This window comes from Anabrus simplex, chromosome 8, assembly GCF_040414725.1.
Source record: "Anabrus simplex isolate iqAnaSimp1 chromosome 8, ASM4041472v1, whole genome shotgun sequence".
Classification (NCBI taxonomy): Eukaryota; Metazoa; Arthropoda; class Insecta; order Orthoptera; family Tettigoniidae; genus Anabrus; species Anabrus simplex.
In genome coordinates, this window is record NC_090272.1 from 213156593 (window position 1) to 213180947 (window position 24355).

The 24355-nt window shown below is 39.5% G+C and overlaps 1 protein-coding gene across 1 annotated transcript in view; it reads left to right on the forward strand.

The window, feature by feature from the left end:
• Positions 1-24355, forward strand: part of LOC136878992 (cingulin-like protein 1) — a 217113-nt gene that overhangs the window by 9894 nt on the left and 182864 nt on the right. The window contains exon 3 of the mRNA XM_067152662.2: positions 637-775. Within this exon, the coding sequence (XP_067008763.2) occupies positions 637-775 (139 nt within the window). The remainder of the gene's footprint in view (positions 1-636; positions 776-24355) is intronic.

The following is a 24355-nucleotide window of genomic DNA, read 5'->3' on the forward strand; positions in this document are numbered from 1 at the left end:
AGTGGTATGTTCCGAGCTGTCAGTGGAGAGATGGCATGGAATGACATTAGTCGATGAATAAGCTTGAATTTAAGTGGAGCTTTTAAAAAAGAGGGAAGATCATAATATGAAGATAAATTTGAAATTCAGGAGGACAGATTTGGGCCAATATTAATTTATAAGGAATAATTTGTCAAGGGAAATGTTCAATATGTTTCCAAGTTTTTTGAAAACTTTTAGGAAAACACTACGTTAACAATTGATAGGAAATCTGGCGCTGTCAGCTGGGCAGCAGCCCTAAATGCAGATGATTGATTGATTGATTGATTGATTGATTGATTGATTGATTGATTGATTGATTGACTGACTGCAGTGTCAGATGACCACTTAAAGGAGATGATTTTAACACTGACTTTATGGGAAAATTTATCAGTTCCAGAGAAAAATGGCTGTTTATTCAGGTGATTACAAAGTGAAGATGGCCATATAGGCAGGTTTCCCTTTAGTAATTTAGTGTGATAGTCTTCCTTTTTATGAATGTATGAATTTTGTTTGATAGTGTGCTTGAGTCCATTCTGTTTAGGTGTTCCAGGAATATGAATTTTGTGATTTTTTTTTTTTAATGTAACAATAATTTGTGTGTGTGATTATTTTCAGTACTACAATAACTGCTCTCTCGGATGCTCACTCAAAGTTAGACCTCGCAAAAAATGAAAACAGGAGACTAAATGAAGAAAATGTGTCTGTCCGTGAGAGGTTAAGGCAAAAGCTGCTGGAACAACAACCACTGGAAGCTGTGAGTATCCATAGACCTTTATGTCCATATGTCTGCTTTTATGTCAACTTTATGTTCTATCACATCTACTAGGCCTAGCTGGTAGGATTATTACTGGTACCATATTTACTCTCACATATCGGCTGCACCTTTTTATGCCAGTTTTAAGGTCTCACAATAGGGGGAGTGGCTATTATGTGGAAAATTTTCAGACAAAATTTTTAAAAGATCCATAGATATTGTAGCCATTTAAACTATTACAGAGGTATTCAGAAATAACAAAGAGATGCCGCACTATTGCCAATATTTATTTATTCAGGATCAGCAACAACATAACACCAAATTGCAAAGATCCGAGCTATGTACAATAGGTATTAATCTAAGATGAAAGATATGTAATTTACAAAGGACACAAATATACACAATAAAAACTGTATTCCTATATAATACAATATAATACATAAACAATGAAATTAACAAAGGAAAATACATTTAGTGGCCTACAGTAAATACAGGAGTAGAAACAGGAAAGAACAAGAAGGAAAATTAAGTTATATGAGAAATATGACAGAAGGAAGGAAATACAGTAGAACCTCGATAATTCGAAATCGGTTAATTCAAAATCCCACGTAATTCGAAGAAGGTCTCGTTCCCGGAAACAAGAGATACAGTTTTGCATGTTATTTAAATTGTTTAATTCGAAATACGGATAATTCGTAATTCGAAGTACATTGTCGGCCCCATTACCGAAATTCAGACTTTTAATTCGAAACTGCCTTTACATTTTCAAACATTAGTATGTTACAGAGTAATTTCAACTCAAAATGTATCCGCGTCATAATAGAACGCGTGTTCCGGAACGTGGAGGGGTAGCTTTCCGCACTTACACTCACTTCGGTGGGTCTACAGTGCGCTTCATGATTGCCAAGTTGAATGAAATCAGAATTCTTTTGTATTCAACCTTTTAAGGAACGCCGTAATATCACGCAACAGGCAGTGTGCGGGAAAACAGAATCCGCGAACACTGGCGATGCCGACAGTTGACGAAAAACGTGGCTCGTATAATAAATTCGTAGGCACCGAACTATACTGTCATTGCCGATGAAACTGCATTGCTTTATTTTAATGCGAGCCCAAACGGTCTTATGGTTTTAAAGGAGAAATTGCCAGCCGGGGAATCGTACAAGGGTCGGGGATGATGGTCATTGTAGTGCGTTGCAATTGCAATGCACATGGAAGCGAGAAACTTTATCCCCTCGTCATAGAAAAGTTCGATAAGCTACAATGTTCTAAGGGTGTCGGGCACTTTCCATCCCAGTACAAAGCATCTTAAAATGCAAACAGTACAGATATCCAAAAAATAATGCATTTGCACAGGGGAACCAGCATAATTTATCCTCGTCTTTGAATTGTGTGATTTTTTTTCTTTCGTTCCGTGAGGTTATGTTCGTCAGTGATTTATCCAAGTGCATTATTTGAACATTGTAAATGCACCTTGTTGGATACATTTCAGAAATAGTTTTTCCATGGCATTGGAAAGGTTTAAACTGTGAATCGAGGTGATTGCATGTATTACCGGTAATGGGTCTTAGAATACTTTGTGACGCGGCAAGTGTTTACATTTAAGCACGAGAGAAGTCCCATTGCGGGAAATCGTACAAGGTTAGAGTCATAGGAAAGTTTGATTTTAAGGGCATCGGGTACTTTCTGTGTAAATACAAGGCTCTAAAATGCATACAGTATAGTACTCCAATGAATAAAGCACTTGCACATGGGAGCCAGCATAGATTTCTCCTCGTCTTTGAATCGTGCTTTTTTTTTTCTTTCTTTCGTTGCGTGAGGTTATATTTGCTGGTGAGATATGCAAGTGCATTATTTGAATACCGTAAATTCACATTTTTGGATAAATTTTTGAAATATTTCTTTTTTCATGGCATTTGAAAGGTTTAAACTGTGAATCGAGGTTAACTGCATGCAGTAACGGGTCTTAGAATATTTCGTAACGCGGCTAGGGTTGGTACTTCTGAATTGCGAATTGGCGGTTAATTCGAAATCACGTAATTCGAAGTCCGATTTTTGAGTCCCAACGACTTCGAATTAACGAGGTTTTACTGTAATACGAAGATGTCTAGGTTCTTGTTGATAGATAATTTATTAAGAATTGCTGGAATACGTACAGAAAAGGACCTTTTGGTGAGAGAAAGTAAGGAGTATGGAATAGGGTCTTAATTCTGGTACTACGGGATGGGACATGGAGGGGGAATAAGGAAACTAAATCTGGAGACCTGTATAGACCATTAGCTGCTTTCAATAGCAGCTTTTGGTCGGCTACTTACCTCCGAGTAGAAAGAGTTTTGAGTTTCAGTTTCCCAAGCACTTGGATAGTGCTTAACACATTGCGGACAGGAGACGTAACTCGTGTTTGGCTGGCCGAGCATTGCGGACGAGAGACGAGTTAACTCGTTTCCGCGAGACTCGTATGTTCGCCGACAGCTGTCGAAACTTCTGAAACTAGCTGGCGGTCAAGGTTACTAGAATCTCGGTGTTGAAGTTTTTGTGTTATTCCATGCTAATTTTGCATTACGTTCTTCTGTTTTATGATTCATTTGCTAAGTTTTCCAATCTCATTTTCACATTTTTCGAGGAGCCATGTGGTGGGTAAAATGGCGCTTCCCAGACTGAACATGGGCTTAGTTGCAGGCGAGATTTTTAATGAGTTATATGCGGATAAGTAACTCGATTGCCCGAGTTATGTTCACGATCGCAAGTTTGGTGTTGCAATCTTATTCTGACAAAAGTGTTTTGGTTGGTAATGATGATGTACGCCTTCCTAAACAACGTGACGTAGAGGTGGTCGAGAACGAGGCTGAAAGCAATATTGTGAGTGTAAATGGAAGTATATGTCTATTTCTTCTGATGAATGGGTAGAAAATAATAGTTCATTGCCTTTAGAGGATTTTGGCATAACAGTAGGATTTAATGAACCTCAAAAATTAGTAGGGCTTATGTTTTGTGATGATTTCTTTGAACTTGTTGCTGAGCAGACGAAATTGTATCACCAGCTAACTGCTTCATCACACAAAATATCCCCTAAGAGCTTCAAGTGGCCTGATGTAACGAGACGATACGATAATTTTTGCTTTGTATATATTGATGGGACAGGTAAAAAAGTCATATTGAAAAGACTACTGGTCAACTGATTTCTTCATTGAAACCATCATATACAATGAGTAGAAATAGATTTGAGCAGATACCACACCAGGAAACATTATTAGGACTCTTACCAAAGGTCTCCTGTAAATTTCACCATAATCGGTACAAGGTTAGTGAAGCTACACTCGTTTTTTTATGTGCATGCGCTGTAGCAATACGTTACACAGAAAATGGCCGGGCACAGGGGTTGAGCAGTGTGATGATCCCAATATAAATGATCCATTATTGGACGTTATAAATTTTCCAGCTAACTCATTCCTGGTTGCTAGTGTTTCGCCCCAGTGTGCTAAGTTGGGCTCATCAGTTGATGCATAGCACACTCACCAGGATGCATGGCTAGTGCATACCGTGGAGACCACTGCGTAGGCTACTTAGAGTCACCGGCAGTGCCAATGCACTATGAGAGACTTTGTCTCATTACCAATATAAATGGTCCGTTATTGTACATTATAAATTTTCCAGCTAACTCATTCCTGGTTGCCAGCGTTTCACCTCAGTGTGCTAAGTTGGGCTCATCAGTCGGTACATAGCACACCCACCAAGGTGCATGGCTAATGCATACCATAAACAAATACAATGAGAAGATGACTTCCACTTAATCAATATTAATTTTATTAAATTAAAACTACAGGACCAGTTTCGACCTTTCTGGGTCATCTTCAGCTGGTCAGACAATCACATATAACATATGCAGTCATAAAACATTACTAGATCTAACAAAGAATGTCATACGACGATAACATGTCAAATTATTCTCATGATTGGGGGCAATCGTTGAATTGGAAATTGGGTATTCACTGTCTATTCATGAATAACATACATAAAAACACATTCATAAAAGTTTGGATTGTTCGTAGGCATGAGTTTTTCTGAAATTAGGTGCTAGCTTTGTAAAACATGTATGGTGTGTATAATATCAATAATATCAATACGGAAATGAAACTTACAGATTAGGATCGTGCAAACCGTGGAGGCCACTGCGTATGCTACTTGGAGCCACCGGCAGTGCCATTGCACTATGAGAGACTTTGTCTCATTACCAAAAATTGATGCCTGCTTGGCCATCAGATGATAAGATGATAACACACTGGGGTGAAATCCTGGCAACCAGGAATGAGTTTGCTGGAAAATTTATAATGTCCAATAACGGACCATTTATATCAGTACTAGCACTTTGCCCACGGCTTCATCGTAGTTATGTCCCATTATATTATTTTATTTACCTTTTTCTTTTGACAGCCACTGAACCAACGTTATGCGCTTATCAACATTCGTAAGAAATGTAAGACATGAACGTTATCTACTAAATATTGATTTTAAAAAAGCACCAAAATGTAAAAGTAAATTATCTTCGCCCTCCCGCACCATTATTCGAAAGGCATAATAGCTCGCCGCTGATACCTTTTTAAAAAAAATAATATTTTTATGAAGATCACGTTGAGGAATTTTTATTCAATAGCCATCTTCACCATAATGAAACGTCATAGGATATTGAAGTGCATCATAAGACGGATAAATTTCAGTGATACGTTTGAATTTATCATTGTGGCTCTGAATAACTATATCCCATTTTTCAGATTGTTTGCCAACGATTGCTAAAGCAATCTCATTAGATGTTAGAGCATTATATCGTCCTCTGTGTCCAGCTCCATGGCTAAATGTTTAGCATGCTGGCCTTTGGTCACAGGGGTCACAGGTTCGATTCCTAGCAGCGCCGGGAATTTTAAGCATAATTGGTTAATTTTGCTGGGCTGGGTGTCTGTGACGTCTTCATCATCATTTCAACCTCATCATGACGCGCAGGTCGCCCACGGGAGTCAAATCAAAAGACCTGCATTTGGCGAGCCGAACTTGTCTTCGGACACTCCCGGCACTAAAAGCCATACGCCATTTCATTTTATCGTCCTCTGTGAGCGTCAACCGGCTTTCTGTTCGCATGAATAACTACCTTAAAATCTTGACGTCTTGAAGGCATTTTCTCAAGAGCTGTTTTCAAGTTCTTCACATAACAGTTAACATCATGGAGCATTTTTTGCAACTGTTTAACCAAAGCCGGCTTAATATCTGGTATCTTAGAACAGTGTTTTAGTGCTTCTCTTTCATCTTCGCCAACAAAGTAAATCTGAAAAAATCCAGGATTTTGATGAGCATTTGGCAATAGACTGCCTACGGAATGCTAAATTTGACCTTGTACTTTGAAAGTTGTCATAAAGCCGGGTTGGATGACGTCTTGTTTAGTACTACATGATGTCATTTGAAACAGCTGCTATATTTTCTAATTCGATCCAAAAATGTGACCATGATCTGGAAGGGCACCCATTAGTAAACCGTACAATGGTTCAGGTGGAGATTAGAGTGGTGGTAGCTGAACCTTGCCAGAATCGCAACACATGCCTGGTGTTTCATCTTTCCACTTGAGAGCATTGCAGAATTGGCATTTATGGATCATTGTACCAATGGTTATCAAGCTGTTATATTCGTAATTAATTTCAGGAGAGTAAGACATTCTGGAGTGAAACTTAATTTTAGAAGGACGCAATCGTCTTTCTTTTCGGACCCCAGGGTGATGTTGCTCATATTGCTTGAATTGTCTTGTGATATTCGCGATTATTTTGCTGGTGTGTAGCTGCTGCTGCTCTATAAACTCGGGATTATTTTTCTGGTATGTCGGTGCCGCTGCTCTATGAACCTTGAGATTATTCTTCTGGTACGTGCCTGCTGCTGCTCTATGGACTTCGGGATTTTTCTTTTGGTATTTACTTGCAGGAATGGTATGTGCGGAAGGATGATCCTGTAAAAATGTGGCTGCTGCTTTTTTAAATTGTAATTTTCTCGTAGCATTTGAGTATCGAGTATGACATTTTTCAGAAACTTTTGTAACAACGAATGAAGCACTTGTTTCTTCACACAGACATTCACAGCTAGTACTTCAAAATGTCCGTTAGAGAGATTACCAGTAAATCACAATCTTTTTACGGTATTAGCTTCATCACTAAATGTTCAGTATAACTTTTGATCACGATAAACTTCAAAGCGGAATGGACAAATTTTGCCTGCTGCCGTCAACTCACATGTTCCACCATAAGTTGAATCCTCTGACATGAAAAGTCGGCACTCTTCTGAGGAGGAATAGTTATTACCAAGATGACTTTCGGACAGAATGGAGAATTCTACCCAATTGTTCACAAATTTTGAAACAATACTTTCACAAACTTCTTTATGCCGTAACTGAGTAGAATATAAAATGTAAGAAAGAGATCTAAATAGACACCCACAGTTACCTACAATAGAAACAATGTTATGTGGCAACACTTCACCATTAATGTTTAGATAGGTTACTGCCATTATGCTGTGCGCGTGAAAAAGACGTTATCGCGCTGCAGTCTGTTATTTAGCTGTCTCCTTGAAATATCACACACCAGTACGTTGAGTCTTCTGATATGAAAATTTGGTACTCTTCTGAGGAGGATAGTTATTAGCAAGGATTGCCAAGCTTCAAAGCCTTCATGCTCAAGAGTTCTATCACACTTCCCCCTGTGGGTGGGGGCGGTAGAATAACACCCACCGTATCCCCTGCCGGTCGTAAGAGGCGACTAAAAGGGGCCCCAGGGGCTCTGAACTTGGGAGCGTGGGCTGGCGACCACGTGGCCCTTAGCTGAGTCCTGGCATTGCTTAGTACCAGGCTCCTCACTTTCATCTATCCTATTCGACCTCTCTTGGTCAACTCTTGTTTTTTTTCAGACCCCAACGGTATTCCGTATGGAGGCCTAGGGAGTCTTTCATTTTCATGCCCTTCGTGGCCCTTGTCTTCCTTTGGTCGAAACCTTCATTTTTCAAAGTGTCGGCCCCTTCCATTTTTTTCTCTCTGGTTAGTGTTATATAGAGGATGGTTGCCTAGTTGTACTTCCTCTTAAAACAATAATCACCACCATCACCACCATTTCTATCACACTTATTTCATTAGGCCTACTGGTTGACAGTATTATGCAAGTTGCCTCCGGTCTCTTCTTCGTCAATATGACTGACACATCTTTGAACCTTAGACAGTTTTGCTAATGACGCTTGCGCGTGACGATCATAATGATGGAAGAACTGTTACTGCTTCTGCCTAGCCTCTTTTACTAGTTGTACGGATGAAACAATTCATTTAAACTGTAAGCGGTTGCATAACTCACTAACAAAATACAGTATAAAACTGTAATAATTCTCCTTGATAAAACAATATTCTTGTGTTAAAAAATCCCGCCAACAGGCAGAATGCAACCTGTATTCTTGCAGTCCGTTGACTTAACCGTTGTGCTAACAGCGCAGAGTACAATAGCTGCTCATGAATTTACTACAAACGTTCGTGTATGTAGGCCTATGTACTGTTAATTGTATTTTCTTTTCTTTAAGGACTTGGTTCATTACCATCTTAAAATACACAGAAGTGGAGTGAATTGGTGCGTACACTTATATGTTGGAAAGTGCCCCAGCCATTTTTAATTGGCAAAAGCCAAAGATTCATGCGCGCAGGGGAAGTATTTCACCTGGAAAATCTTGAAAATAAATATATTTCCATTGATTTTTCAAGAAATGCATGATATTTGCTGTACTATTGAGACAATTTGGAAGATTGAATCAATATATATGTACAATATTGTTCAAAATACGGAGTTATTGAACACAAATGTAAAACCACATATCAGCCCTTTTCACCCCTTTAAAATCGGAATTTTAAAAATTTCTTTTAAAATAGTATTTGATATATGAAAAGAAATATCTGAATGCATATAAGTACAATATATTTCACAGAAACAGAGATATTCAACAAAAATTTAAAATCACCTTTCACCCCTTTAAAATAGGAATTTTAAAAAATCCTTTCTTAGTGCGCATCTAAGCTACAGTAGGAATATGTCTTCAAATTTTCGTGCGATTATCTCCAGTAGGTTTTGCTGTGCGTTGATTATCAGTCAGTCAGGACATCTTGCTTTTTATGTATATAGATTATAAATTTACTCATTCGGGACAAATATTTCAGGTTCCCTATGGGAATCAACATCTATATCATCTAATTGCCAAAGCAGACATCAATTTTTGGTAATGAGACAAAGCCTCCCATAGTGCATTGGCACTGCCGGTGGCTCCAAGTAACCTACACAGTGGCCTTCACAGTATGCACTAGCCATGCGTCTTGGTGGGTGTGCTAAGTACCAACTTATGAGCCCAACTTAGCACACTGGGGTGAAACTCTGGCAACCAGGATTGAGTTAGCTAGAAAATTTATAATGTCCAATAACGGACCATTTATAACTTTGATTAAACCAGATTAAAATAATAAGTGAGTTAAATCCACCTTTTCAATACAAATTAAATAGTGTTCATTAAATAAACATTTAATGGGACTAGTTTCGACCTATTTAAAGGTCATTTTCAGCCATATCGCGTGTAGAATAACGTATTTGAAGCACAGTGGTTTTAAAGATGGTCTTAAAACATATAACTCTCGTCAGAGTAGATTTACTAGCATGTAGAAGAACTCCTGTGGGACTAAATTCCCGCACCTTGGCATCTCCGAAAACCGTAAAAGTAGTTAGTGGGTCGTAAATCAAATAGCATTAAACATAGAAATTTGACACGGTGAAAAAATTGTTTTTAGAATTTCCTTAAAACACTTTTGTTCACTTAGCTGTGGGAATATATGAGAAGATGTCTTTTAGTATTCTTTGTAGTATTTGTTAGGTTTTTTTTTGTTTGTCAACAATTGCAGTCGGTTGGTTCAGTAGGTGAAATTCTTGTAGGACGGAGGATTTACAAAGTGTGAACAAAATGGTGGAATACTTGGAGGTATGAGGTTTAAGACGCCATGTAGTACACCAACCTGTCATTGAATCAAGTGCACTTTGCAATTGGATTGTATCTGTGGGAGAATCAATCCGCTTGAAGATTTTACAATCATTGGCAAAGAGAAGGATTTCACACGAATAGTGAGAAACGGTATCGATAAGGTCATCAAGGGGATGCCAAGCAGGCATCAATTTTTGGTAATGAGACAAAGTCTCTCATAGTGCATTGGCACTGCCGGTGGCTCCAACTAGCCTACGCAGTGGCCTCCACGGTATGCACTAGCCATACGTCTTGGTGGGTATGCTATGTACCAACTGATGAGCCCAACTTAGCACACTGGGGAGAAATGCTGGCAACCAGGAATGAGTTAGGTGGAAAATTTATAATGTCCAATAACAGACCATTTATATTGGTATTATAAATTTACTCATTCGGGGCAAATATTTCGGGTTCCCTATGGGGATCAACATCTATATCATCAGTGTGATGATCACCCAGTCCACAATGTGTTAAGTTGCGACAGGCAGGGACCCTGGCTCTGACGATAGCACAGAAAAAGGATTGTACACGGTCAGGGTGGCTGAGATTTGAAGAAGCAGAAATGGACCAGACTGGAGAGGCCTAATCAACAATTGATAAGATACAGAAAACTTAGAATGCTCTGAGGGCATTTACATCTCTGATGTCAGGAAACCTGTAGAGTAAACCAAGTAGTGACACGTGAGGTGACCCTGTTTATGTGCGGAACAACCAACAATTTACTGTCAAAATGCATTCCTAAGTCTTTTTGTTTGTCAACAGTTGCAATCGGTTGGTTCAGTAGGTGCTATTCTTGTAGAACGGGGGATTTACAAATTGTGAACGAAATAGTGGAACACTTGGAGGTATGAGGTTTAAGATGCCATGTAGTACACCAACCTGTCGTTGAATCAAATGCAGTTTGCAATTGGATTGTATCTGTGGGAGAATCAATCTGCTTGAAGATTTTGCAATCATCTGCAAAGAGAATGATTTCACATGAATGGTGAGAAACAGTATAGATAAGGTCATTAATAAACAGGAGAAAAGCAAGGGGACGTAGGATACTGCCGTGCGAGACACCAGATAGGGTGTTGGTGGGAGAAGAACTGCATCCTTCAAGGACGACGTGCTGTAGTCTTTCACTCAGAAAGCTATTAATGAGAGCTAGGAGTCTCCCATGCACATTAAACTGTTCAGAAAGTTTGTGTGCAAGAAGCATGTGATCCACGATATCAAAGGCCTTTGCGATGTTGGTATAGCATACATCAAGTTGAGAGTCTGCGTGCATGGCAGACGTTGCATTGTGGAGGATGATAGCCAAGTTAGTTATGCAGGAGCTTCCAGGGAGGAATAAAACAATGCTGTGGGGAAGGGGTATATGTATGGAATTGTAAACGCAAGCAAATGCTGGTAGATGATCCTTTCACAAATGATTGATAAAGCAGGTAATATAGAGACCGGGCGATAATTTGCAATATCCGACCTCTTTCCACCTTTTTTTTTTTTTTTTTTTTTTTTTTTTTGCTATGGGCTTTACATCGCACCGACACAGATAGGTCTTATGGTGACGATGGGATAGGAAAGGCCTAGGAGTTGGAAGGAAGCGGCCGTGGCCTTAATGAAGGTACAGCCCCAGCATTTGCCTGGTGTGAAAATGGGAAACCGCGGAAAACCATCTTCAGGGCTGCCAATAGTGGGATTCGAACCTACTATCTCCCGGATGCAAGCTCACAGTCGCGCGCCTCTACGCGCACGGCCTACTCGCCCGGTCTTTCCACTTTAAGAACGGGTGTGATATAAGCAAGTTTCCAGCCGACTGAGATGCACCGATTGAATATCACGCTAATAGGTTATGAAAGAGTTAAGAAAGATAGGGCTGAGACTATCAGGACCAGTGGGTTTATTTTCTGACAGAGACGAAAGTAGGGAGTACACTTCAGATAAAAATATTACTGAGGCTATGGGAAGTAACAGGTTTGATTTTAGGAAAATCAGGATGCTGAACAGGTTTAACAAAATTGGAGGTAGAATATTCATTGAATAATTCAGTTCTATCTGCTTCACTGGCTATAGAATGGTCCCAGGTTACTACTTCAAGTATTCGTTTGTTGTCTCTTCTGTTATTTATAAGTGACCAGAACCTTTTACTGTTGTGTCTTACTTCAAGGCAGGCTCTGTTAATATACTCTTGAGTAATCCCGCCTTAATAAATGCTTGTGGTGTTTGCGAAGGTCAGAGAATATTTTATCATTTATCTTGCAGGGTGCATTTTTCCATTGTCTCCAGGCTTCCAATTTTTTTAGTTCAGCATTTTTAGTATCACTCTTCTTCCATGCGGGGGGGGCATTTTCTGGACATCGAATGAGTAGGAACGGGGTCACAGATCACAGCATGTGTCCAATCATAAAATAAGTCCACCGCATCTTGAACTTCATCCACATGCAATAAATGCCATGGTAAAAGGGACAGGGTACGATTAAAAGTCTGCCAGTCAACTTTACGCCACACAGGCACAGAGGTGGTAAGGGCAGGTCGATGACATCTTGAAGTACGGGGAGGAGTGAGAATGAAAGTTGCTTTCAACAGACTTGTGGTTGGAGTTTAAAATATTTTGTCACAGAAACAGGTGAGGGCTCGTTATAAGAAAGCAGGTTGTCAAGAAGACTATTTGTGCAGATATTTTCCAAGACATGCTGTTTGAAGTTCAGTCCAGTAATATAGTGGTCCACATACCATTTGTCAAGGTTATTAGAAGGCTGGCCTAATGAAGGGGAAATTCAGGAGACAAACGGATTAAGGTCTCCTAGTATGACCATGTTATCTTTGCAATGAACTGCTTTAAGCACAGGGGAAAGAAAAGCTTCTGAAGATTAGTTGACATAAGAATGAGGTGGTCTATAGAAACATGCAAATAGATATTATATGTTATGAAATGTAACTTCAACCCATACAGCTTCACAGTCATTCATCAGGTCAGAGCGTAATGTCGCATGCCATTTAGATTTGACAGCGATTAAAACACCCCCTCCCATTCTACGATCCACCTTGAATAAGGAAAACTCTTTAGAGAGTGGGATTTCAGAGTCTGTAATCTTATTTTTTAGGGACCTTGTACATCACCAGACAGGAGTAACAGTGTTAGTAAGAAACTTAACGGGGAACGCATGCATGACAGCGTAATTTCAACGAATCGTGGGTCGATGTTGGGACCGTAAGAAAATAACACAAATTAGCCGTCGGTAAGGAACAAAAATAAAACTTATGATCCGAAGTTGGTTGCTATTGGCTTTACGTCGCACCGACACAGATGTCTTGCGGCGACATTGGGACAGGAAAGGGCTAGGACTGGGAAGGAAGCGGCCATGACCTTAATTAAGGTACAGCCCCAGCATTTGCCTGGTGTGAAAATAAGAAACCACGGAAAACCATCTTCAGGGCTGCTGACAGTGGGGTTCGAACCTACTATCTGCCGAATACTGGATACTGGCCGCACTTAAGTGACTGCAGTTATCGAGCTTGGTAGATCCGAAGTTAACCAATCTCCTACCTGTGAGAGGGCGAGAAAAGTTTCCACGTTCCATTGCGTACCTGCAGGCAGATAACTCGCGGCAGTTGAACGAGCCAGCCCCGTCGTGTGCGTAAACTGTTCACAGATCGACAACGTGACGCACAAACACAATCTCACTGATTTCACCATTATATCATCTAAGATTGCCAACTCGCTATACTCCACATTACCATTAAAATCCTCTGAAGAAATTCCAACATAATTCGAAATGCGAAATCCTTGATTAACCACATATATTACTAAAGTAGCACAGAGGATACCCACACATTCACTCGCTGCCATTTTCCTGTCTGCCTTTTGACTGTGAAATCATAGTCATTGTGTTTACATCACGGAAAGAACACCCTTATGAAAGCAGGTTGAGACAGGTAGGCCTCAGGGTTCTATCATTTCTCCTCTTCTCTTTTCCCTTTATATTCACGATATTTCATCAAATATTGAAAACAGTATCATCTATAAGCAAATGATTTGCAGGTTTATGCTCACACAAAACTAACTGGTATTCACAAAGCTATATATAAAATTAATCACGACCTTGCGCATGTGAAACGTGGAAATGAAACCTGTGAAATCTCAAGCTAAAATGATAGGTGCATCCAAGAACTATTGTTAGTTAACAAACATTAAATGGAATAATTATCCCTTTTGAAAACAATTTTAAAGATTTACGATTAATACTGGACAAGAACCTTGTCTGGACAGAACACATAACCGCCATATGCTAACAGGTATTCTTCTCCCTTCACTCACTTAAAAGAATGAAAGATTTACTTCCTTTCAAGGTCAGAAAGTTGTTAGTTCAACAGATAATAATGCCTACTGTGATGTCATGTACAGCAGACTAAGTGGAGCCATCTGTAATAAACTTCAGAGAGCTCAGAATGATTGCGTCCACTTTATAATGAACATTCCAAAATTTCATCATATCACTCCTTAAACTAAACCTGTGTCATAGCTATCATTTGTTGCTTCTACTCCACAAAATAATATACAAGTCCTTGAGCCCTTTTTGTCGACATTATGCAGTAATTACTAATAATTGGGTAACTAATACACAGTTGCGCTACCACTTTTAAGCTTCACAATCACCTCCATTTGCAAGTCACCGTGGACAGAACAGATGTTTACCGTCAGGCCTTGATACTTGAGATAGGCGCATGCGTGGCAGCCATGCTAATCCCACCCACACTCCTTTCCCTGCATACACGCGACTTCTCGCCAAATGACCATAGTAGGTGAAGTGTTATCTGATCCGATAATGATTAAGAGGAGGTTCCCACAGGACAGTATTATTGGATCTTTATATTTTCTCATATATGTAGATATGTGAAAATGATATGGGTAAAGAACTGGAATCACAGATAAAGCTATTTGCGGACAATGTTATACTGTATAGAGTTGTAAATGATTGTGAGCGAGTGCACGGGGACCTAGACATTGTTGTGAGATGGACAGCAGATAATGGTATGATGGTAAATGGGATGAAAAGTCAGCTTGTTTTACCAGGAGGAAAAGTCCTCTCGGTGTTAATTACTGTGTTATTGGTGTGATAGTACCTCAATGGGAACACTGTAAGTACCTAGGTGTTAATATATAAGGATTGATCTTCATGGGGGTAATCATATCAATGAGATTGTTAAGAAAGGTTACAGATCTCTTCACATGGTCATGACAGTATTTAGGAGTTGTAATAAGGATGTAAAGGAGTGTCTCATAAGACCACAATTAGAGGGTGGTTCCAGTGTATGGGACCCACATCAGGACTATATGATACAAGAACTGGAAAAGATTCAAAAGTAGGAAAAATCACAATATGAAGATAAAGTTGGAATTCAAGAGGGCAAATTGGGGCAAACATTCATTTGTAGGAAGGGCATTTAGGGATTGGAATATCTTACCAAGGGATATGTTCAGTAAATTTCCAATATCTTTGACATCATTTAAGAAAAGGCTAGTATACAACAGATAGGGAATCTGCCACCTGGGTGACTGCTCTAAATGCAGATCAGTAGTGATTGATTGATTGATTGATTGATTGATTGATTGATTGATTGATTGATTGATTTATGATGCTGTAATTGGAACTGAATTGATGACAGCCTACACATCAACTGAATCTATGACTGTTGCTAAAAAGCTTTCAGAAAGGAAAGCTAAGCTATGACATAGTCATGTATTTAATATTATGGCATAGTCGTGTATTTAAAATAAAATCTGAAGTGTGAGCACTGAAACGGAATTTGTTTGGTAATGCAACTTTATCTTTCAATAATTAACTAAAAGTTGTAATGGCCCTTTTCAGCTACTGAAAGACTTTCTCATAGTTCTCTTATTATTTCTTGTACGGAAGCTAAGCGACTATACACTGCCAACAAAGCCTCACTAAAACAGCAAGCAGGGACTGCAAATTACTTGAGGAACAACTATTAACATATTACCCGGGTGTGACGAGGTAATTCGTCTACCAATAGTTGTTGCTCAATCGGGTAATGGCGAGTTAACTCGTCTAGAGCCTTCGAAAATGGTTATCTGCTGGGTGGGATGTGTTATCTCGTCTCTTTTTGTTGCCGAGCGTAGTTCTATGTTCGTCTTATAAATGTCAATAGGTTCCAGACTTGTTGCATCACAATGCATGCCATTATTCATATCATTTTCTTCCGTACATAATTGCTAAGCATGCTTGTTTGGATGATGAAACTATTCTTCATCTCATTGATTCATATGATGAATTGGATGACAGCTTTTTGAATAGAGTGGATAACACAAGTGGCAAAACTCATAGTGAGCTTGCATCTGTACCATTATAGAGACTCATTGAAGAAAATTGATATAGTATAACAATAATGTACTTCATTACAACAGTGGCATCATTGTTACTTAGTGTTAGACGTATCATAATGTAGTTGCAAGAAGTCGAATCAAATATTGAATTTAGGTTTGAATTACTGCCGGCCCCGTGGTGTAGAGATAGCGTGCCTGCCTCTTACACGGAGGCCCTGGGTTTGATTCCCGGCCAGGTCATGAATTTTTACCTGGATCTGAGGGCTGTTTCGAGGTTTATTCAGTCTACATGATTAGAAGTGAGGAGCTAGATAGAGGCCCTGGTTTAGAAAGCCAAGAAGAACGGCCCAGAGGATTCGTCTTGCTGACCACAGGACCCCTCGTAATCTGCAGGTCTTCAGGCTGAGCAGCAGTCGCTTGATAGGCCAAGGCCCTTCAGGGCTGTATTGCCATGGGGTTTGGGAAGGGGGGTTTGAATCACCGAATGCAAATCAAAAGAATCCATCAACAGCTCCTAATTTGAGATGACCACTAGTCATAAAACATTTATGTCGAAATGGGCAGGACTAGATAACTCATCTTCAGCAGAGGCTTGCAGGCATGATGGGTGGGATGAGTTCCTTCGTCATTTGCAGAAGCGCATAATGCGCGGGAAGACTTCCTTCATCATTTGCGGAAGCACATAATGTGTGGGACAAGTTCCTTCGTCATTCACAAAAATGGGCATTACGAGGTAACTCGTCACCCACATCATGATAATGGGCGTGACAAATTAACTTGTTTTCGGTCAAAATATATTCCCCACTATGAATGTTCATTTCTCAATTGAGACTCCCCGGTTAAGAGGTTAAAGTTGAATGGTTTTAGGGTGAATAATAATCATCATCATCTTGTTATTATTATTTGTTGTCAACATTTCAGCTATTTTTGTCATTACTAGATATCTGCAAATTAGCATAATATATCTAATGTATATTGGGTTTTGTGCCTGTCCTATGTTCTTAATCTTCTCTTACCTGTATTATCATTATCTTATGTTTCTTCCCTTCCGTGTGTTTATCCGGATTTCTTCTTATCCTGTACTTCCCATGTCAAGACTGAAGATCTCTTAAGATGGCCCCTCTATGAGAGTTGATATCCACCCTCCTGATAAAGCTGGGAAGCAGAAACAAGCTTGTCAGGGGCTACGAAGAAATGGATGTAGAAGAACTGGGATTGATGAGAGATTTGAAGACAACAGTTTGTGAAGATGTGGAGATTGTCGTAGTCTTTTAAGTTTTTCTGTTCTCCCTCTTCCCACTCAGTCCTGTCCTTGTGTTTGTCCTTACTTGTTTCTTTTCTTGTTCCTTTCTCTATACATATGATTAGGACCCCTATTTTAGGTGGTATAAACCTGCGTTTTATGTTTCTTTTATGCCCGAAATAGTTTTTATTAGGTTTTGCTTTGTGGATGTGGCCATTGATGTCCCCTGAAAATGTTTATCTGCTCGAGTTGGTTAGCATATTCCAAGGGTCATTTGCAGACACCAACATCTGGCATAGGTGAAAGTTAAAGTTATCTTCAGAATTGACAAATGTGAAAGAAATAGACATTTGCTTACTGTTGCTGCTGGATTTACTTCTCGCAGCTACACCAGCAGTGTGCGCAGCTACAGGTTTATGCTGCGCAGGATGAGATTGCTGCTCATAATTAACTGAAATACAATTCTTAAGTACACTTTAGTAAGCGTGCTAGTGTATTGTTGTGCAGTTCTTAGGTTCGTTACGTGACTCTTGTTTGGAACATGCGTGACAGAAGATTACGCGACATTCTATAGTAAAGTTTCAGTCTGTAGCAATTCTTTTTTTTTTTTCTTTTCTCTTTGTCAATAAGTGTGATTTAGGCATTGTTTCGCTATTCACCAATTCAAGTTAGAAAAGTATTGCAGCAACCATTGATCAGTCTACTTTCTGTACTCTCTTGTACTCTCTGTGGATGACTGGAGGCCAAACCATTACGCTCCTCCTGACCTATCGGCTGCATCAAGGTGTCAGCAGATGTCACATATGCAGTGGTGGAGGTGATTATTGTTTTTAGAGGAAGCACAACTCGATAACCATCCTTTATTAACAGTAATCAGAGGGAAAAGAAAAGGAAGGGGCCCGACACTTAAACAAATATCGATATATTGACATCGATATTTTGAGGTCCGATATATTGATATCGATATGTGCCCATTATATTGATATTTCTGTCTAATTTATTTCTTTTGACTACAATTTGATTATTTTTCAGACCCTTTCAAAATTTGCATGCTACAGTTATGAAATTTGAATTTTCATTTCTCAATTCACTTCGGTAAATACAGTGATAATATCACAACTCATTTATCGTGTGTACCTTGTATGCATAGCTTTACACGTTAGCTAGGCAATATTTGAGCATCGTAGCGACCTCTGTCACAGCAGAGAGACTGTATTCAAAGGCCGGTAACTCCATCACGGAAAAGAGAAACCGTTTAAACGGCAAACTGTTATCCAAGCTGCTTTTTCTAAATGGCTTACCTAAGAGGTATTGGAAATTAACCTAAGATCATGTTTGTTTTGTTTTCTTCACAAACAAATGGAATTGCAGTGCTGAGGAAGAAGTTGGGAAGAAAATGTTTTATTTTATAGAGCTCTGGTAATTTTCAGATGTACTTTGTACACAAATTATACGTTTGTAGTTTTTTCATATGGTTTTTCGGTGTGAGTTATTACCGGTAGTTCATAACTAGACACCTTGAATATACTGTTTTTCTATTTATCGTACCATCATTTGGCTGTAAATGTTTTTATATGTCATTGTAGTGAAAAAGTCATGTTACAAGGTCATTGTTTTAAGCTTGTTTTCTGATCTGCGAAAAGACCTAATGAATCCTTTAATCATTGTGTTAAATGTAAAAATAGACTTACAATAATGGATAATAGCACCAGTATTTTAAAAACGGATATATCGTCGACATATCAATATTTTGAAGACCGATATTTCATTGACATTGATATTTTAATACCTATGTATCAAAAAACCGATATATCAATATTTTGAAAACTTTTGCCATCACTAAACACCGTTGGGGTCGGAAAAGAACGAGAGTTGATCAAGGAAGTTTGCATGGGATAGATGAAAGTGAGCAGCTTGGACAAGGAAGTGGAAGCAGTGCCAAGACTCAACTATGGGCCACGTGGTTGCCAACCCATGCTCCCTAGTTTAGGCCCTGGTGCCCCTTTTAGTTGCCTCTTGTGACAGGCAGGGGATACCATGCATGTAATATTCTATTGCCCCCACCCACAGGGGCTAGTGCAGTAGGAGGCATGCTACATGCTGCATTTAAATGTAGTAACCTGAACTATCTCCGTCCTACTGCTTATAGTAATGGTGGGAATATTTTAATGATAAGTTTCAATGGAAAAATAACATTCTTCATTTGAAGAAGGCAAAGGAGCAATTTAGTTTATTTTGTGTGTCAAGCCCTCATTTAGGCATTTTTTTGTACAATGATATTCACATATTCTGCTTCAGAAATGTGAAACAAATATATCTTGAAATTTGTTAATTATAGAGCAAAGAAAAAAATAGTTTTAAACCTAAAAATCTGGGTCTACTTAATATGATTTAACATACATTGTAAGTTGCCGTTGGTACTGAGAAAGGCTATTTATTTAGTATCGTAAACTAATTAAGGTTTAGAAATTAAATGCATCTTTAGCAACTTCATGGTATTTCTATGAATTCCTGACTAAGCCACTATACAGCGGAACTTCTGTCACCATATTACAGAATTTATTCTTTTATATTTGATTATGTCCTTGTAATTTAACATAAGAGCTTCCTATAAATTTGCTTCCCAAATTGTTACAGTTATGTTACAGTCCTGCTTCGCCTTGGTGTATCACAGCTGACGCAAGTAAAAGAAAATATATTTCTGTATTTGTTGAAACATAGCTGCTTCCAAGAAGTCACAAAACGACCTCTCCACTCTTCTTAGCTGTCATAACATGTGATGACAGTGAACATAATCTAGTTGCAGTACAACGCTCATTAGTCGGGTGCTAGGTTGTAAATATAATTCCAGAGTTAAAAGAGAGATATAACTTGAGCAACATCTGTGCTAGCCTTTCACCTATGATACTACTAAGAGAATCCTGATTACAGCATGTTTTTGTTATTTTTTTCCCCAGTGGCAAGTCGCGTCATTGTATTTTGAATTCTGTGCAAAGCTGTCAAAACCATGGCTTATGATCACATGATGATGTCTCGTACAGGCAAAAGCGAGAGATGGCATAGAAAGGCATTAGTAGACAAATAAGTTTTGAGTGGTGTCTTTGTTTAAAGAAGTTTTTCTTAAAGTGTAAATTCTATCTGAGTTTTTTTATGCGGTCTAATGTTATTTCAGCATATCAGGCTTATTTATGAAAACTAGCACTTTAATTATTTTTTTCTTGTGTTTTGCTAGCTTTTCGAACCGGGTGAGTTAGCTACGCAGTTCGAGTCATAACCGATCTGCTGACAGCTCGGAACATACCACTTAGCTCGTCTTCTTTCTCCCAAGTCTTCCCAGCCCAAACTTTGCAACATTTTTGTAACGCTACTCTTTTTTTCGGAAATCACCCAGAACAAATCGAGCTCCTTTTCTTTGAATTTTTTTCAGTTCTGAATGAAGTAATCCTGGTGAGAGTCCCATGTATGCTATAATATTGCTTTTAACCTCAAATAAGATACATTTAGTACTACTAGGCCGTCAGTATGACATAATGTTAACCACATTTGCATATTTTCCTTTCCTGCCTACGTTACCTCTAACCGCAGTAAAAATAATTCACCATATATTTCGCAAAATTATGTAATTTCTAGAGATCATTTGTGGATATTCTCAGCAAAAGGGTTGGCGACACATAGTGATCATAGCCACGGGAGGTACTTGCCGATTCGTAATCGCCCAGAAGCTGAGAAAGAAGTAGTAGTCGATTGTGTTACTCGGAATATAGTAATTAAAATGTACACGACGTAAAAATACCATGGTACTGAATGAAAATACGATTGTTGCGGAGGAGCTTACTTTGTGCGCCGACGCTTATAAATTTATCTGAAGTGACAACTCAGCTGTTGTCTGTATTATAAAGAAAGTGCCAGGTGCCGTAACAATGGGTTGGTAGATAGTCTTACATACAGAAGTAGGCCTCCGACATTGTAGCAGAAACCGACAAAGTAGCAGAAAATCGTTGTTAGCAAGAAACGATCCAGGGTCATTGTTGTTGTATGCGTGTGCGAATTGTTCGCTCTCAGTCTCGCTGCTAGCGGTTTAGAGTGTAATCAAGGTAGGCCTAGTGTTGAGTTACGAACAATTCTTAGCTGTTATTCTTCTGCAGCTCTGTGCATTGTTGGTGAACTTCCCGAAGAGGCGAAGACGCTGTTTTGAGCTGTAGATTTGAAGGTAGGTGGAATACGTTATCACATCCTTTCGAATTTCGTATGTAACTTTTGTGAGTATTTTACGCGAAATGATGCGGGATTGAGCAAACATGTATACTGATTTGAAATTGGAACAAGACAACGTGTTCAAACAGTGATACACTTAGTCAGTGTTTTGGAAGGTCATCGCTTTAAAAACTGAGTAAGTTAAATTATTTAATAATTTGTCATTTGAAATTAAGTAGGTCTACATATTCTTGACGAATGAAGCTGGCATATGTTTCGATTTTCATAATGTTATCGGTTATCTCCACAGTTGACCGAGAAAATTTCAAGTTAATCTTTTAAGAAAATACAGCGTGGAAGTTACGTTTTACTTCTACGAACTAATCATATGGACCCATTTTCAAAGTCCACACACTTTGATTTAAAGAAGTTTTTCTTAAAGTGTAAATTCTATCTAAGTTTTTTATGCGGTCTAATGTTATTTCAGCATATCAGGCTTATTTATGAAAACTAGCACTTCAATTTTTTTTCTTGTGTTTTGCTAGCTTTTCGAACCGAGTGAGTTAGCTACGCAGTTCTAACCGAGCTTGGGTTCGGAAGGTGGTGGGTGTTGACCCCACCCTAGACAGCTCTGAAGATGGTTTTCCGTGGTTTCCTCATTTTCACGCGTGGCAAATGCAGGAGATGTAGGCCTACCATAAATAACGCCATGGTCGCTTCCTTCCTAGTTGCCATTAAGGCATTTCCGTGTCGGTGCGTGACGTTAAACCAGTAGCAAAAAGGGCTCGTTTTCGAATGTCTGTTTTGCTGTACCTAGAGCTTTAAAGGCATGCATTTTTATGCCACGTTATTGTATCTCACTGACCAGATATAATCCTGTGGTCCTTGGTAAATGTATTTATTAATCCTTAAAACCGTTTTGGAAATCGCGTTACGATTTATTCTTTTGAATTGAGAGTGATTGTTGAAATCATAGTTTTGCCGCCAGTTTACTAGTGCTGATGCCGCGGATGGAGTGCTTCACTATATTCGTTGTTTTCATTACTCATTTATACTCCGAGATTTCCTCGTGAACTTCCACGGTCAAGATTGTGAAAATTTTTGGTAGGTAGCGTACCGTACATCAGACCGAATTAACACCAAGTTTACAATTTTCCGAACTTTCGGGAAAACTTACGATGGATTGGAATCCATCGTTGTATATGTATTTTAAATCACGTGCGAATAGCCCTTGGACATTTGCTGTTTTAAGACAACGGTAAACCTTCCGCTGACGCTTCGCGAAAGATAACTTACAGATCCAAAATGGCGCGGTTCAGGCGTCGTCTCTGTGCGATACACAAGGCTCTCAAATTAAGAACACTTAGGCCGTTTAGTGATAAGACCATAGGGGTGGAATGATTTGGTCCGGAATTGTGTCCCTTTTGATCGTCCGTTAGTGACGTGATGTAACCGAATTACACACATTTATTGAAATTTTCTGCATCCATAATATCACTTCTCAGCTACGAGTCAACTCCTATTACATTATCTGCTAAATACAGTGACCACCAAACAAGAGTTTACATCACATTCCAGTGTGGGGGAGACAACAGCTTCTTTGTCCTGACCTGTGTCCTTTAAGGCTACTGAGCAACTTGTCTGTGCAATTAGCTTAGGGACACGCAGCTGAGAGCTTGTGAGGAAGTGGATTTGAAACCCACTTTTGGAGCCCTGAAGATGGTTTTCCGTGGTTTCCAGTTTTCACACCAGCAAATGCTGAGGCTGTACCTTAATTTAGACCACGACCTCTTCCTTCCCACTCCTAACCCTTTCCTAGTTCATCGTCACCAAAAGAAAAATGGTGTATGGCTTTTAGTGCCTGTCGGGAATCGAACCCGGGACTCCTGTGGCCAAAGGCCAGCACGCTAACCATTTAGTCATGGAGCCGTCATCGTCACCGTAAGACCTATCTGTGTCTGTGCTATGATAAGCAACTTGTAAAAACAATAATACCTCCCCGTCTTGTCAGAAACCTATCTAGATAAGAAGCATTGCCATATCACTCACTAAAACCAAACCCCATGGCACTACAGCCCTTGAAGGGCCTTGGCCTACCAAGCGACCGCTGCTCAGCCCGAAGGCCTGCAGATTACGAGGTGTCGTGTGGTCAGCACGACGAATTCTCTCGGTCGTTATTCTTGGCTTTCTAGACCGGGGCCGCTATCTCACCGTCAGATAGCTCCTCAATTCTAATCACGTAGGCTGAGTGGACCTCGAACCAGCCCTCAGGTCCAGGTAAAAATCCCTGTCCTGGCCGGGAATCGAACCCGGGGCCTCCGGGTGAGAGGCAGGCACGCTACCCCTACACCACGGGGCCGGCTCTTATCACTCACTAGGAATGTGGATTTTGAAGGGGTGCTGATAGTGGTTTGATAAAGTTAGAGTACGGTACTTTATTTCACAGTTATCGAACAGAGTACTGAAAGGTTCTGATGGTGCAGCCAGTATTCGGGATATAGTGGGTTCGAACCCCACTGTCGGCAGCCCTGAAGATGGTTTTCCGTGGTTTCCCATTTTCGCACCAGGCAAATGCTGAGACTGTTCTTAATTAAGGCCACGGCTTCTTCCTTCCCACTGCTAGCCCTTTCCTGTCCCATCGTCGCCATAAGACCTATCTGTGTCGGTGCAACGTAAAGTAACTTGTAAAAAAAAAAAACTTCTGATGTTTGAGTATTCCTGGTTTGTTCAAAGCTTCGATGATATTCAGATG